The 17,924-nt window shown below is 38.1% G+C and overlaps 1 protein-coding gene across 2 annotated transcripts; it reads right to left on the bottom strand.

The window, feature by feature from the left end:
- Positions 1-86: 86 nt before the first annotated feature.
- LOC145230648 (ciliary microtubule inner protein 2C-like) lies at positions 87-11,632 on the bottom strand. 2 transcript variants are annotated; one of them, XM_080096138.1, is made up of 8 exons: positions 11,575-11,632; positions 11,183-11,329; positions 10,241-10,330; positions 5,673-5,785; positions 4,860-4,995; positions 4,124-4,264; positions 2,732-2,844; positions 87-538 (listed from the first exon to the last, which is right to left on the bottom strand). In XM_080096138.1, the coding sequence occupies exons 4-8, from the start codon at positions 5,744-5,746 to the stop codon at positions 382-384; spliced, it is 621 nt and encodes a 206-aa protein (XP_079952264.1). In that variant the 5' UTR covers positions 5,747-5,785; positions 10,241-10,330; positions 11,183-11,329; positions 11,575-11,632; the 3' UTR covers positions 87-381. The 2 variants fall into 2 exon arrangements, with proteins under 2 accessions (XP_079952264.1, XP_079952265.1); XM_080096139.1 differs by lacking the exons at positions 10,241-10,330; positions 11,183-11,329; positions 11,575-11,632 and adding an exon at positions 10,152-10,233.
- Positions 11,633-17,924: the final 6,292 nt, after the last annotated feature.

The raw sequence follows: 17,924 nt of genomic DNA, 5'->3' as shown, positions 1-17,924 counted from the left end.
GATAACTGTTTGCCTCTTTCAACAATAAAACAGTAAAATCAATAGATGGTAAAATCCTTGGTTTAAACAAATTTAGTATGTTTATTGGCATAGGAAAATAGATTTCGCCTAAATGGCATCATCAGTCCCTGAAAATCGATAAAAAAATTAAACCAAGGATTTTACTGTTTTGTTACAGATTTTGTACAGATAAATGTGGTGAAATTCAAGGTACGTTTTTTGACAAGACAGCTTTATTCGTAACATACAATACAATAGAACAAGATAGAAAAATTAAAATTTTTAAACAACACGCAATAATCTCAATAGCTTTAATCTCGGCCACAAAGAACAACAAAAAAACGCCCTATTGAAAACCACACTCATTTGCGTAACGTGGATTTAACGTTCCTCGAAGTGGACGTCACGCATGGCTCGATCCCGCACACTTGACGAAGGGTTAAATCGCTGACGCATGACAGCCGTTCGTGTTTGAGCGTCCGTCACGTGTTGTACGTCAATGTCCGAACTCCTGGCTAAACGAGTAGGCTCCAAAACACTAAAATTGGGACTTGGTTTAAATAAGATGAACATAAATTTAATGCTGTGATCAGGCCAGTTGTGGGATTCAGTCGGTTCGCACCGGTTCTACAGAACCGTCTCACGAAATTGTATAAGATCAGCGAACCAGTTAGCAATACTGGTTACTCTCAATGGATTTTTGCATCTTATTTGATACACCGATTTTTTCAAACCGGCTAAAAATATGACTTTTGTGATAGAACCGGCTGACAAAAAATTTTAATCCCACTACTGGATCTCGCCCAAAGGGTCTAACACGTGCAGCATACGAGGCAGGTAACGGTACTTGTGATTCGACTTTCGACGGACTCACTACTGAGTGGAGCTCAGTTGGTAGAGCGCAAGTGCCGGATGTCATGGGTTCGAATCCCGTCGCAGGCTTCATTTTACTAGCCTGTTCCTAGCTATATGTGGGGATGCTTGGCGGCTAATTCGGTATAATACCATTAAGAGGACTGGCAGCGATGATTGGACTGGGTTCATAACATTTTCTGTTATGTTGACTGCCAGTCCAGTGATTGACCCCTTTTGTAGTTAGGGATCTATTTTTAGTGGTTCCAACATACGGTTCGCGGAATAGAGTTGTAAGTATTATGTAGCACTGGGGTAAGGTTTTAAAAGGGGCTTGGTTCACACTTGACTTTACACTAGGGCACATTTGTGCCGTACTTACATCTTAGTAAATCTAACCGTGAGGCCTGATACGGACTTTGTACGTTTGGAATTTCAAGCCCGCTTACCAGTCTGTTGCGGAACTTCAACGGGTCCGTTGTGTGATTTCAGGGGGTCCCTGGACGCAATAACCGACTAAGATACGAACACAACCTATTAAATACATTTTGGGTTCTGATCTCCTTTATGCTACAACCCATTTCAATTTAAAGGCATGTCCAGTATAGTTTGTAAAAAAACTGAATAGCAAATTAATGCAGCGGACCACAGAATCAGTTGATCAATGATTACTTTCGAAACAAAAAATATTTTGATTTTCGGTACCAGAGTTTGCCTGGTAGTAATTTAAAAACTTAATTGAAACTGAACATAGATTTTTTTTAGAAAAACATTTAAATTTTCCCAGGCCAGTCCCACGACCCCTTGGGCACCTTCATACCCCTTGAATGCCTACATACCCCTTTGGGCACCTACAACCCCTGGAATGCCTACATACCCCTTTGAGTACATACATACCCCTGGAATGCCTACATACCCGTTTGGGTGCATACATTCCCTAGGTTTGGGGCCGTAGCGGTCTAACTTAAACTGAACTTTTAAAAAGCAGAATATTACAGCACGCTAAAGAAGTAATTGAAATAAGACTAATTGGCTGATAGCTATATTTGATAAAACAAGTGTTGATTGCACTGCAAACCAAACAAAAGAAAACAACACCAATAAAACAAAAGTATAAATTAAAATTTATTGTGAAATGGAAAAAAAATGTGAAAAACTATAAGACAAGACAAAGTGCAACAAAAACAAAACACAAATTATTTTTAACATAAAACTAAACTAAAAATCCGTAAAATAAAACAGTGACAACTACCATCCAAAACAAATGAAAATGGGTGCAAAATTAAAACATAAACACAACAAAAATTGGTATGTAAGTGTATGCGTATTAAATTACATTTACATTGCTACATGTGGTGATGTGTTACTAATTCTGACTGGGTTTATATCAATTTTGAGGTCCCTTCGCGGTAAAACATAGAGACATATTTCTGATTTTTAATTCTAGGTGGCGCCCTAGGGTCGTCGGTACACGATGACGTCATGTGGCTAGCACTTGGTTTCTTTGGTGCCTCATACCGATGTTTTTCACTTAAGGATAATATTGATTTTTTTTAAATAAAAATTTAAGGTGTAGTAAAAAAGAGCCACATTTGAACTTGAGTACAGTTCACATTGAATGTGAATTGAACAACATAAATATCATATTGTATTTCGGTGAACAAATGATTTAAACACTTTTTAATTGAGTGTAGATCACGGCATTGCCAATTAGCTTGTTTAAAACTTATTCTATAAAGCGTCAAGGTTTAGTGTTCACCATTATGCTTGGTTCAAAAGTCAAACTATAAACAAACTCAGTTCAAAACGCAAACGAAAACAAATATCAAATATTAAATTAAAGAAAACAAAATCCACAAAGCAAAATATGGCAACTTACACTCCAGGCAAACCAGCAAATCTCTCTTCAGCTTTCACGGGAATCACGAAAAAGTTTTGCCTCTTCACGGTTCCGGTCTTATCACGATAAGTATCACGGTGGGATTGCGACATCTATTTTTTTTTTAGATAAACATGATGTTATTTGATAAACCACAGTTGCAAATCACTTAACATTCTCTTGTAGATTATGCGTAGTGATGGAATTAGACCAGTGGTTCTCAAACTGTGCGTCGCGACGCCCTGGTGCGTCGTTTCAATTTTCCAAGGGCGTCGCAGAATAGTTTCGTTTCGTGGCTTTTTGTTGTTGTATCAATAAACACAACTTTAATAATAAGTTTCCTCATTAACTTTTATTTGCTGGTGCGTCGCAAGTTCCGAAAAACTTATCCAGGGGCGTCGCAACAAAAAAAGTTTGAGAACCACTGAATTAGACAATTAAACAAAAGGGTGCAGATAGATAACTCTGAAATTACAGTAAACCTCGGATAATCCGGACCCATTTGGCTAAAAACATTGTCTGAAATAGGCGAAGATTTTTTACCGATGGCGATTAGTTAAACCTTACCACATTACAAATAATTTGTACCTCAAGTTTTGTCCGAATTAGGCGAAGATCCGGATTAACCGAATACGGTTGAAACGAGGTTTACTGGCTGTATATTTTGTACTGGAAGTAAAGGTATTGTTGTCATAAATCATAAATGTTATTTGAACGTCCCTAAAAAGTGTAAATTATACGAGATAGTCACAACCTAAAATCCTTGCCTAAACAAGCAGTGAAAACGCATGACAGCATAGTTATATGGTTGACTAAGCCAGTGCTCTGCAACCTTTTTTGGTGTGGTGAACCCTTAAAGTTGTTGTGACGAACTCATGCACCCTATTTACTTAAAAGGTAAACTGAGATAAAAAGCGATATGAAAAATTGTTATGCATATCATCTTGTCAATTAACTCCAAGCATTTGTTTGCGAATTTTCTGTGAAACATCGGCGAAAAAAACAACACTCGATATCCAAACATCACCCGAATGTAACACAGTCATTATCAAACTAGACACGGGGATAAACCATTGAAAAAGTTTACCTGGGTTATACATAAGTTGAAACCTACATCTTTTTTCTAATATCTTGAAAGTCAAATATGAATGGTTCATTAAAAGTTTGTGATGCACCCTTGTATACCTTTTCGTACTGGTGCACCCCATGCATATTTTGCACACCGGTTGAAGAGCACTGGACTAAGCTATATAAAAATCTAAAAACTCTTTTTGGGTTTATGTTCAATACTATACTAGCATAAAAATATTACCACCCAAACGGTGATAATTAAGGCCCACGAAACGATATAACTAAAAACCATACAGTTGATAATTTACATATAGGGCTTACAGAGTCCAGATCTTGTAAGCTTTTTGATCTGTCGTAGTCAACGTTAAACCGACTCCAGGTTGGTGTGGTTCTGTACTTCTCACGTGACCTTGTGCGGTTGCCTAGCACCAACGAGGGATCGTAAGTGTAGATTGTCGGAAACTGAAATCAGGAAGAGCGATTTTAACATCAGGGACGTTTCTAGAATTCTGAAACCGCGACGGAGTACATATATTACAGAAGTAAGCTATGTATCGTAAGATAGGATACAATGTTTTTCGTATAGACGCCTTGATCATTTGATACTCAGTGAAATACTTTAAATACTTAAAGTGTGCGTGGCATAACGTATGTTAGCAGAGGTGTAATTCGAGCAGGGTTTTTCTGTTCGGGTTCAGGTTTGGGCTTAGGTTTGAAAAAAGGCTTGATTCAGCATCAATCTTTGAATTTCACTAGCTTTAAGACCTATTTTGGCCCTTTTTAAACAAAATTTGGACATTTCAAAAAATGCGAAAGTTTTAGCCTATACTTTAAATGGAAACTAAAATAAAATCCAAATATTCAATTACATATTTCTAACCTTGCCTAATCCAACGCCCATCTGTATTAATCACAAGCTGTTCATCAGCATAGTTTGATGTGTAGTAGCTCATGTATAAAGTACGTATATTGCGTACCTAATTTTTAGGGTTCTGCCTCTCAGTCCAAAAATGCCCGTTTTAGAGTTATTTAGTTGCTGTAAAACTATTTTTCCTACCTCACCACCCCTTGCACTGTACGTGGATTTGCTTGTGTTGAGGGTAGCGGAACGAAAGTCCTGGAAGTATTTCAGAGTCGCGTTCCCGTACGTGTCGCCATACTTGTACATGAGATTTGGGACGTAACCACGGTATCTGAAAAATAAATTGTATGAGTTGACTTTTTTGGCTGCATGCTGTAGCATCAGTACAGTGATGTAACAAAAAACACCAAAATGTTATTCTAGCGTCGTTATTCTAACACCCGAGTTCCTCTAAAGCCCAAGATCACTATTTCTCAACCCTAAAACCGCCGACTGACACAATTCAGTAAAAAGTTTCCGTAAATATATGAGTGGAGTGAGTTTATTTCGCTTGGTGAAAGAACACATAGCGACACAATTGCAGTGAACAATCACCAAGTCGGAAATAGCTGCGCAACGTCAAGACGTTATGAGGCGCAAAAAGAGGGCAATTGGTGGATCATGATTAAACGCGCTGCAGCTACACCGTATTATAAAGCGTTATGTGGCATATGCGCACTTTATACTTTTGTTTGGCATTTCTCTTGACACATAGGCTATAAGAAAAGGTTCAAGGTTTAGCCTACAGGTAGAAAGTAAACATGTTTTTTTTCTTTCAACAATATTGTAACTGCAAAAGGCTGAGTTCATAGTGTTTTAATCTAAATTAATACACCTCGTTGTGAGAAGAGGCCTACTTGAGTATATGTTTGACATATCTAGCACAAAAATGTTGCAGCACCAGCAAAAGGGCTGATAAGTACACAAACTGCAGAGTGCGTGTCCTTCACTTTGAGTTGAGTTACTCACCCAGGCATGATTGATGGGGGAATATAAGTTGCATTGTGGGTAGTGATGAGGGTCCCAGCACTCCTAGAAGCCATTTTTGTGACAAAACCAGTTTACGGAGGTTCTATCGAGATCTGAAACAATTTATAAGGTAATTTCCCGCTTGACAACCTACAAGCCACAGCCCCCAACCACAGAACAGCACAAAGGAAGACAAAATGTACTTTTCTGTGCAGTAGATTAACTTGAATTTTGTGCACTATACCTAACCTCGCTAAACTCTAAATCTAAGTTATAGTTATGACCACGAAGTAACGTACATGTGCTTTTTTAATATTTTTTTGCTGTATCTTCCTCTGACTGTTCAGTAGCCTAACTTATATTTTGAGCTAGCACTAGCTTGCTGTATTGTACACTTTTTGACCCGAAAAACTACATAAACCCGGTGAAATACTCAAAATTGCCCCACTCTAATGACAAACCACTGTGTCTTTCTTTTACCCACAAAACATCCCTGCTTATGCCCAGTTCTTTTGCACGCTACGCAGTATCCTATTTTACTGATGGAGCCTACGTATACTTTTTACACTGCACCTCTAACTAAACAACAAGTAACCCTAGTTTAGGTCCAACACTTAAAACACAAAGTATTTCAGATTTTTCTCAAGCTTAAACCTGGGCCTATAATGTCACCTCCGCATGACCGAGTGAAACGACCGCCTTGCAATATTACACCAGACTCTAACAAAGACTTTCCCACCCAGATCGGGGGAACATAGTCATAACAGAGCGCAGTGAAAAGAGCGCGCCCGTCAACAAAAGAATAGCCACTTGTGAGCGAAATCCGACGCTACCTTGATTCACAACAGTAACACAGTTTGTTTAACAAGCAAGGCCTTTTGTGTGCGCGTGCGCGCATAAAATACACAAAGCAGAAGCCGATGAGGTTTTCAAGAGAGCTGCTTTAACGATGGTCGTAAAATAATTGATGGTTTACTGGTTGGATAGAAAAACACAAAATTTGCGATAGAACTGTTACTTTTTCTATTTACAATATGATTTTTATGTTTGCAGGCCTGTCGCAACTGCTGCTATTAGAAAAATGATTTTTAACTTGGGTTTGGTCCAATTATTTTGACAAAAGGGGTTTGACAAAGCTGTATCTGTCGATTTGGCATGAGTCTCCAAAGTCACAGAAGCAAAGAAATTATATTTGATCTACTAACGTGATAAAATAACAAAATGATAAAAAAATCACCATATTTTGGATAAACTAATACTAATATATTCAAGTAAAGGCGCCAAGATGGTATTGAGTTCACAAGGTAATACGTTCTAATCCAATTTCGGCCACTTGTGTTTACCGGAGCAAAAAACTTTGAGCAACTCTGTGGAACCCAATAAGTTGAATTAATTTGATGTAACCAACTTCCTATAATTCAAATGTATTAACGGACTTGCACTTAAAACGGGCAGCTCGACGACGGACTCATTGTATGAAGCATTCAAGCGTCGACGGACTCAAGTACGAAGCATTCAAGCGTTGACTGCCAGAGATAAAAAAAATTTGCGTATCTTTGCTAGTAAAGCTATAGAAAAACACTATGCACGCTAGTGGGCACTCGAGAACAATTTTCATTCCATCTGAAAACGAAACTTTACGTAGAGTATTTGATAAAAATCTTTTGGCAAACACAAACAACACGAATTAACACCTAATACCAGTCGTACCTACCTCGCTATGTTGTTTACAATAAAACTCCGCTCAAAAGTAAACTACCACAGAAAAAAACACTTGACGTCCATTTAAGGCCATTTACGCAAAGCACAAATAACTGTCTTGAAATATGACGCATACAGAGCCTCTATTACGTCATAAAGCACCATTTTGATCCAACTGCTACAATTGAAAGTTGTCACTCAAAATGCAGCCACGCAAAAGTACGTTCAGATTTCTAGATTTCGGCCTATTCGGTCTGTGTATACGCATTAGAAACGTCTGGAACATCTCCGAGCTTTAGCTAAGTGATATAATTTTGCGTTCGCCGTAAAGGGCATCTCGACAAATCGCTTCTTTGATTTCAAAGATTAGCTCTTGCTCAGCCAGCCTGCAGTTTTCTATAAGCTGCAACATTTTGGAACAACAAATATTTTTTAGGAGGTAGATGCTACATTTTACAACGTGAAAGTTCTTTTCAAAGCTGAAACATCATAAATTGGTAAACTGGGCCAATATATGTTTCAAAAATTGTTGCTTTTTGACACAAACCAATAGGAATTTTGACTGACAAGTGCTTCCTGTAGGCCAGTGGTTCTCAAACTTTTTAAGCATGCGGCGCCTTAAAGAACTAAAATTTCCTTCCGCGGCACACTTCGCAGGTAAACATAACAGTACTTGTTATTAACTTTCAAGAGAGTACTGTGGTGGGTAAGAACGCTTTTTGTTACCAATAACAAAAGTATGCATGAGCTTTGAAACGTTGTCATGTGCACCAGTATTTCGTCATAATGTCCTAAAATACCAGGGAATGTTTGCACTTTAAAATAGAAAATATTTCGCGGCACACTTCGAAATCTCTCACGACACACTATTGAGTCGCGGCACACAGTTTGAGAATCACTGCTGTAGGCAGACAAAGGCGGTTACAGCTGTCAAGTGTTTAACAGGAGAATGGTATTGTTGTTTGTTTGTGGCTTCACGATTTCGAAGCTAAGGTGCAAATTATTGTCATATACCTCACGCTACACAATTTGCAATTTAAATTTGACGGGGTAAAAATGTAATTGTAGGAGCTGTGGTTGAAATTCTGGATCCTTCCAATCGACAGTCAAAACGCAAAAAAATATTTTTTTTCAAGCATTTTTGTTTGCTACGTTATATAATTTTTAAGGACTACATCAGAAAAAAGAATAAAACAAAATTATAGAGCACTTTGTACAAGAGTATAACACGACAGATACGCCAAATGTTGTGGTATTTAAACCAAAAAAGGCAAATAGTTTCATTAATGTAAATGAGTTAGCCGCAAGATGTTTCAGACTAGAGGAGATTTTCGTAAAAATTGCAACAAACTTACAATGTTTGTGTTTCGATCAGTTGTCAAGCGCTGTTTTTTTTCGGTTTCGGTCGACACAAAAAGGTCTGAAACCGAAACCGGAAAAAGGAGAATTTCCGTAGAAAAGTTTTTCACCACAATATCGTTATTACCAATTGAGAATTTACGACTTAGGGACGTATTACGTCATACAAGTGACCATTTTCCAAACCATAATTTTTTGCAATTCAGATAAAAACGTCAGAATGGAGCAGAAATGGAGAAATGAACAAATCCGTTTTTTTTTTTTTAAAATCGTTACCTTTTTCTTGCGTATTCGGCTATAACCAACACGTGGAACAAGTCAATAACATGTAAACACCTAAGAACGAAGACATTTAATTTTTCTGACATTTAATGGATTATTTTCCCCGAACTGTTGTCCGAAAATACTAATCAGTATCGAGTTTTTTCTAACTTGGTTTGGCTTGGTGTATACGTCAGAAACGAAAGGACCTTTAAGGTTTTTGTTGAGGCCTTTCGGTTTGGGCTAGATTAGAATCTATGTCATACTGGAATGTTACTAAATAAAGAATCTACAAATGTATGTTCTTGAAAATACATACAAAAGGCAATTATCACGTGGAGGTCAAGAGAGTTGATTAAAAAATTTCAGCACGTCGTGACTTGGCAAATTGACAATTACATCAGGTTAAAGCCGACAAAATTACCTACGAGGCGCGCGAAATACAGTTCAAGAACCATCAAAACACAACACATGTGGCGCAGGGCACCAATCTGCCACTAAAATCTGGCTTTAATTGAAGTGATGAACGTATTGCGCACACGGAACAACATCGACAACATGTACCTAGCTTGTCAAATTATTGTTTTAGGCCTTGTTTAAGTAACGTCCCGTATTTCGCAAGATGCATGAGGTTTTCGTCGGACAATACAGTAAAACTCGAAAAAAATTCTGTGATTTTCTTGTGGCTATTTAGTCACGGCTTGTGTGAAAACAGTCATATTTTGTGGCAACCACGAAATTGTCTTGTGCCATAAACCCTGAAATTTGGTGGTAATTCCGATTCCTGCAAGATATCAACGGCTTGCCGCATACATGAGTCATTTACAAGAAAAGCAAATTTGATCACTTTTATCAATACGAAATGCCAAATATTTGTTTTCTTTAAGCGGATTAAGTGATTTTTTTAGTTCATCTGATCTATTTTCGATCTTTAAGCTCCAAACAACTATACCACTTTGCAGATAAGGTTGTTTTGATACATGAAAATGTAGAAAAAAACAACACAGTTTATGGAAGTGAGCCTACGAAAAGTTACAAAGTATGACTTGCAACGACTGATCCGTTTTACGTAAAGCATAAAAGTCTAATATTAGCTGAACTATATTCGTATTCTGCAACCCCTTCAGGCAAACTGCTATTGTAATCAATTATAGCTACCTACGCGTTTGCAGTCAACCGGTGTCGGTTTAATGATGGTTGTTTGACCTCGGGGTCACCGCCAGTTGCACAAGTCTTACGCAACTTACCGCTAAGGCACGTTTGGCTACCACACCTCGCTTTAACCTTGGGACTTCTGGCAGATAGCGTCGGTCACGATTCGTGCTGTACAGGTGGTGCTGTTGAGAAAGATATTTCAAGGTTATGATAATTTTTGTCTTAGTTTCAACAACGTGGCCTACTCCGCGTGAGTGCAGATTCAAAAACAGTTAAGGAATTTGAAATGTGCGTACACGTTGTGGTGCATTGCAGAGTTATGCCTACTACTCTGGTGCAACGAATGCTGCAAAAAAAAAAAAAAAAAACGCACTGCACCATTCAAAAGCAGTAACGATTTGTCGTAGTTAAACCAGCAATACACAGTAAAGAGCATTTACGGGCACCTTTTGCATTGTGTATATTTCCTTACGTTTACAGCACAAACTTAACAACGTAAAGTGAATACAAAATACACAGTAATAATTTGTGTCTTCACTGCAGAAACGAAAATTACAGATGGATTGACATTGAACGCAGATAATAATCTTTCCAAAACATTATTCCTACTACGAATATAGTTGTAAATTGTAATTAAATGTTAACATACTGTCCATATTTAAGCTTATAACTTCACTAATAATAAGGTACCTGTAACGAAGCGCATAATTTTTTTCATAGCGCAGTATTGTTTTATATTTGTACCATGTAAATTCCTAAACGGCCATGATTCGGCAAAACGTTGCTGACAGACCTAAAATAAAATCATGCACGTATCGTGACGACTGCTATTACGTTACGATTACAGTAGGCTAAGCATGATTTTCTAAAATGTTCCTTAATAAGGTTTCCAAAGAAGGCCATGAAACTATGAAAATACATAAAGATGATTGAACTTGGCAGTTTATGGGCCTGGGCGAAAACCTTGAAGATCCTGGATTTAAAGATGAGGTTTTGATTTATATCTATTTCACACGAAAACGATTAGAACTGACTGTTTTAAATCTGTTTGTCCTGGTACTAACTGCAATCACGCGAGCTTGATTCCAATGCACGTTTTACGCCTCAAACAGCGTCCCGAAAATAGACCATTCCCAAAACGTCCATCCCTTTCCAACATTAATGCGGATTCCAGCGTCAAACTACAAAGTAATATCAAAGTTGATAGCCTTCTGCAAAGCTAACCTAATCCTGAAATTAACCTTGGCGTGATGGTTAAAATCAAAATTGAGGTTGCACATGTTCTAAAAGCGGTGCAATGGTGGGATGGGCCGTAGACGACGTGACATTGCATCATGCCTTGGTGGCGATTTTAAAGGTGTTGGATGTGGATTATAAGGAATTTGGTCATTACAGATTAAACGGATTACGAAAATCATGCTCTTACCTCCTGCACGAAGTGCGGTTGAATTGAATTCGCCGTAATGATCATTAAAGCAAGCTGTTCATCTGTCAAAACCGCGTAGTTTATATTATTTATACACATATGAATTACACTATTGTTAATTTAAATTAGATTTCTACATACAATTACTGCAAAAAGTTACCAACACTACCTCAAAAACATTAAAATTCTCATAACACAGGCATGACAAAGCGTTGTCAACTAAATTAAATACAAGTTTAAAAATACAGGTCGTGACATGAACAATTCAAAATTTCTTGTTTTCTTAAACGCATCTATGATAAGAATTGCAATAGAAATCTGTACAAAGAGATTTTTTCTTAACTTACATTATTTTTGGACCAGCGTTTGTAAATGTAAAGTGAAATTCTGACTGTTTGTCAATTCTAACGCCCCGAAGTTTACTTTGATTCGAATGAAATATCTTTAATCAAAATCAAAATAAACTAATCGACAAGTCAACGTCACAACCATACGCATGAATTGATAAGATTTTTACCTGGTGATTCAATTATAACATCTCCACTTTGATCTGCAGCATCAACAAAATAAATGTGCAGAGTATGATCGCTTTCAAAATTTTCTATAACTGATATCAATAAATCACGGTCACAGTGGAAAACACGTTTCTAGACAGCAACATACAAACACTGATTTCGGAAACTTCGTGAAAGATACATCATCAGCGGATCAGTGCAACGGAATCATCACGCCAATAACATGAGGTTGGCTTTGATGACAAATATTTACTTTCGTGGATCTTTTCTTCCATCGAAACGGCGGAAAGCACAAATATGCAACGCACAGTGTTTTTTGGCGTTGATTCTTTTGAGTATGCCACTGATAATCATTTTGTGTGAAATACATAGATTGAAATACTGACAAATGAAGTCAATGTAGGTTTTACATTCTACTATATTGTTGATAACTGTATATAAAACCAATGATTACTAATTAGTTGTGACACATTTTGGCTGCGATTTGAAACCTCACATTTTCTATGTTATAATTTTCGTTCAACAAAGTTTCCCAACTTACCAAAATTCAAATAAAATTGTTTCTCATTATCAGCGAAATTTACTGTCAATTTTTATAAGTCCTCATCCAACCGCATAATTGAACAAAGCTGGCTCCGTTTTTCTTAAGTTAGGTATTGAAATAAACAAGTAGCCTATTTGGGAGCAGGGTGCTCTGAAACACTGTTTTAATACAATTTATACACAAATTAATTCGGATTACTTAATATTTTTCGATATTCTCTTTAATAATGTTTTTTTTAATGTGAATTCGATTTTTGTTGACAGTTGCTGCTCATTGTGTCCAAGTAAAACGCCGTTGTGTATGAAGGAAACCCACAATTTCTACACAATATTGCGGCAAAACGTGCTACATAATCTAACCAAAGTTTCTGTTAGACCAGGGGTGTCCAAAGTGCGGCCTGCGGGCCAAATGCGGCCCGCGACGGCATTTCAAGTGGCCCGCAGCTGTTGTTTAAAATTTTCTTTCGTATGGCCCGCAAACATTTAAAGTAAGGTTTTGGGTTGAGGTGACTTGTGACTTCACGCAAAGCTTCTCCATAGAACGACAATTACTGATAAAAAGAAAGTATACGGTGCTGACGCAACAAAAACCAAAAATTTTTGTTCATGCCGTGTATTTTGTGTTATAATTGTCCAGTTAAAAGTTTGCTTTGGCCCGCGGTTGTCTGCACCTGATAAAAATTGGCCCCTATTACAAAAAGTTTGGACACCCCTGTGTTAGACAAACACAAATAATTACCGAAGATTTGCGACTTAATTACGCAGTTTAATCTGTCCACAAAACAACAAACTTTTAGACATTACTTCGAGATAAAACACAGATCCTGCGTTTCTATTTCAGTAACCATTTTAGCCACAAACAAAACAACAAAAGAAACTTCTTCACGAACATAAACATCATGTAATGTCGTTACCTCAATAGAAGGGGTATATGATTCAGTTAGAAGGGGTCTACGATGCAGTTGTGAACAGGGTCGGGCTTGAGTTTAAACCCAACATGCTTGATTCGAATCTGTCTTCGTACTTGGCCACACGTCGTTGTTTCCTCTCGGAAGGCTAAATCCCAATTCGAGGTCCTCTTACAACTTTGCTAGGATCAGTAGGTTATAACCGATATATCGAAATTTTTTGAAAAAAATCCTTAATACATTACGAAAAATTTTCCCAAAACCAATCCAGGTTTTTTTTTAATTTAACAACGGGCCGTCTGATGAAAATTTTCTCAACAATTGGGCATTGGAACTAAACTGATGTGTCGTTTTGTTTGTATTTTACAATTATCATGTGGGCCAATGACCTATACTGTGAAAGCCAACGCAGGAGAAGAGAAACGTTTAGGTGTGCCTTATCTTTCACGAATGAGGATTAAGAAGAACTCACAGACAGTTGTTCGATAAGAGAATCAACTTTGCACCTGATTCACGGCTAATTAAACCTTGGTGATGTGCACATTGATTGTTGGGGCCAAACCCACCATTGCATCGTCAGTTGTATAAATAGATGCTAAGCTGACGATTCGGTTTCCGACTATCTCCCGTGAATGGCCGCATCCTGTTTAGGCAATATTTCGTCAAGAAACGAACTGTTGATGTAATCATTTCCATCAGCTTTTGTGGGTATCAATATCAAGCGAACTCTTAAATTGCATTGTGTCACCTGACTAGTGAATGCCTAATCACCAGTTTTGCTTGTTGAAAACCTCGGTAAAATACGGGTTTATCCAAAGAGCTCCAAGGTCGAGTAAAGTGTATGCCCGTTCGAACCTTATGTCAGCTGGTATAAAACACGGAAACAGACAATGTGAGTTGTAGTTATAGAATAGTTGGTTTAAATGTCATATTATTGTAACAGTACACGTTAAACTTAAACACATGTTTATTAGATACTTTCTCCCAAAACTTTATAATAATCAGCAATTATTTCGAGCACAAACATAGAGAACATCCAAAACAGTCATCTGGTGGCTTTTTCCATCAGTAATATGTATTAAGTGTCTGGAAGAGGCTATTTCGCCTATATTAGTTCCTGAACTTTGGCACTTAATCGCCTATTATTGGGTAATAGGGGTGGTAATGTGTCACATCACAAAAGTCAATGTACCTTGGTACCGTTTTGAAAAGATTAATATTACCATTTCCCTTTTGGCGGCCATGCTTACAGCATTTTCTCCTGTGGAACACTTCAAGTCACGCTTCGCACAAAAACATACTATAGGAAGGGCTACCCTGTTGGTCATAAGCATGTTTTATAAGTTTTGTTAGTAGTATGATGACCAAGGAAATAAATTAAACATTTATAAGTCAGTTGGGTTCATCGGTTTACAAAAACAATCGGAAATCGAGACTGTTATCGAAATTGTTACTTGGCTCTTGTAATCAACTTGGCAATTCGTCGAACCGCGAACGACTGACTTCCAAATCGGAAAACAAATATTTTTTTAAAAAACGAATAATCGTGCACTTCATAACCATGTCACTCGTTCAAGTTCCCGTAAAAACTGTTTTTCATAATTTCGTGGTCCCGATTAGTGGACAATCTGTATCGAAACAGGGTAACGAAAAACATAAATATCTGTTAAAATTTGCGTTGTTTCAGAACACTATACACTGATCTGTTCAAAAGTCTAATGAGAACACAATAGCTCAAATGGATGCGAAAAGGTACATGCTTTGTTGTTCAGACGCGTGACTGATGTAATAGCCCTATATCAGTGATGGTGGCGTAAGCATTTGCCAAAAGTCGGGACAATTTAGCATGTCGTATTCTGCGTCTATCAGGGCTGTTGTATGTTGTGTCGGTGGAGATATTTCAAACACGTTAAAATAGGTGAGGTGCAATCTTTAAACAAATCATAAAATACCTTAGCATGACATTTTAAAAATATTCGAGACTGCCACGTCTACCTGGAAACTGTAAACCCAGCCAGATGTAGACAACAACATTGGAAATTCCAAATCAATTGCCTCCAACAGCCGTGCCTGAAAAACGTGTTTTTTGAACTATCGGGAAAAAATATTCCAAATATCAGATAAAGTGTAGTAAATTTGGAAACGTGTACTCTGGGCGTGTATTGGTTATCAGGGTACATTGAAAGTTTTATTATATACCTGTGGTATTGGGTTCGGCTGGCACGAAATGAAGGGGAATCAGAATTCTTCAAGCCGTGCCCTCACGAAATAGCTCCGCGCACGTGGAAAGTGATTTTAAGTTATTCTAGGCATTTTTGAGGCCGCGAATCAAGGTGTGAAAAATAAGGTTCGTTTTTCGTATATTAGGGCATAAGTCAGACCCTGCAGTGAACATGGCAACTTCCGTGATACCGGGTCAGTCGCCTAATTGCTCCATGCGAGGCGTTACACCAGTCAGCACCGTTCAACTATCGACATTGTGGTCGGGTAAATACGGATAATTAGACGACAATGGGCGGGACCTGGAATATGTTTGCGGCTATATCCAGTCGCACCGGTTATTATAACAGAACTAATTGAAGCCGGCGCGTTTGAAGGTGTTAGCAGTACCAGGTTGTGTCGGCAAGGTTGGGCTCGGCTTGCTTGACACCGATGAACACTAAAACCTCGGCTGTAACGTAAGGCGTGTAGGTTAAAACTGGGTGGGACTAAGCTTTGAAGTGGTGCCAGAAATAGCTGCGATGTTTGCGTGCTTACCACTGGTTAGTGATTGCGTGTTAGGATGGATTCCCGCCCACTGGGACTAGTGGTTTTGACGTCGTGTTTAAGGGTTGTAATTTGTTAAGCCGGACCTCTTGAAAACAAGGCGGGTGGTTTTGAACGCCCGCCCAAAGTTGACGAACATAAAAACAGCTTGTATGTCCGGTTTACGTATCAACCTACCGACAAAAACAACGCTGTTGTTTTCGGCACCAGTGGTGTTTTTTGTGCATTGATCAACGTAATGTAGCAACTCCGTTTTCTTTAACATTTACGCTGCACGTTATTATTTGCCAACATTTAGAGTTGGAAAAATTTTTTTAATACAACTTTATCCTAAACATACTTACGCAAACTTGTCATATACACAACAAGTATTACTATACAAATTTGCAAGGGGCTTTTTAGCTACACAACAAATGCATACCTTTGCTAGACAAAAAAAATCGGTTTAAACCTGAACTCGGATATCGCTGTCACGTTCCAGGAAACGCGTCGCGTGTCGTGTCAATTCCAAGCGACCAATTCACAAATCGGCTTTGGCATCGTCGCAATCGGCAGACCATAAATCTTCTGTCGGAGCTGGCATTTAAACCAACAACGTGATTCACCTATTGTTGACACCAGCCGCCGTTGCTTCATTTTAATCCTGGATTTTTAACCGAAGCGAAGTTTTGGCAATCCAGACCAAGTGTCTGCCAACATGAGGCTTCCAAGATCGTGAAGGAAGCTTAGGAGGTGACTTTTGGCCAAACGGATATATACACCGCAAATGGTGTGTTTTTGTGTCTCCATAGCAAGAGTAATTTGTTCGCCAAATCACGTAGAAAACAGCTAACGTGACAAACGGTCTATTGTGTAAGATGCAAAACAACAAATCTATGCGGCGGGGGCTGTTACTATAAAGAGGGTTAACGCTGTTCCGTTATAACCACACAATGACGGTGCCGATATTTTATAACAAGGTGCCGCACCTCATTTGACTCCATCAAAGACATGACATCAGGAGTTTACGCAACAAAGCAGCTTTATGCAATACACATACTAGCTAGGACAAGCGTAATCGGCCTATGGAGTTGTTGTAAAAGGAAACAGCTTAAAGATTCGCGGGTTTTTGGAGAAATTAGGCTCTGGGAAAGACTTTAGGTGTTTTTGATGGCAACTTGCCGCAGACTTAAACGCAACAATCCGTCCTCAGCCGAATGAATCGATGATGCCTTGATTACACAACACATTTAAAGGTAAAGCAAACGCGTAATAATCCTAAGTGTAAGCTACCTCATAAGCGGGGTATTTTGAAGCATTGCGATAGAAACAAACAGATAGGTTTACATCAATACACCGATTCACGTAGGCAAATTATTTTTAGCTCCTACGTTTGAAATTTTGAAAATTCCAGATCCTACGTTTTAAGATTTGAATTTTTGTGCATGATAAATGAATTGCTTTTTACGAGAATTTTTGTAAATTTCAGCTGTATTAATTGACGTTCTACTGCCAAAACATCATGCCAATATCAGCTACTACGATTAGAGAAACCTCTGAGGCAAAGATTTCCAAATGAGGTATCGTGGTCAATGCTGGGTCGTTTTGCCGATTGCAAGATTACGTCCATCTTTACGAT

The sequence above is a fragment of the Phallusia mammillata genome, chromosome 5, assembly GCF_965637545.1.
Source record: "Phallusia mammillata chromosome 5, kaPhaMamm4.hap1.1, whole genome shotgun sequence".
In the NCBI taxonomy this organism is placed as follows: Eukaryota; Metazoa; Chordata; class Ascidiacea; order Phlebobranchia; family Ascidiidae; genus Phallusia; species Phallusia mammillata.
This window is presented reverse-complemented; position numbering and strand designations above follow the sequence as displayed.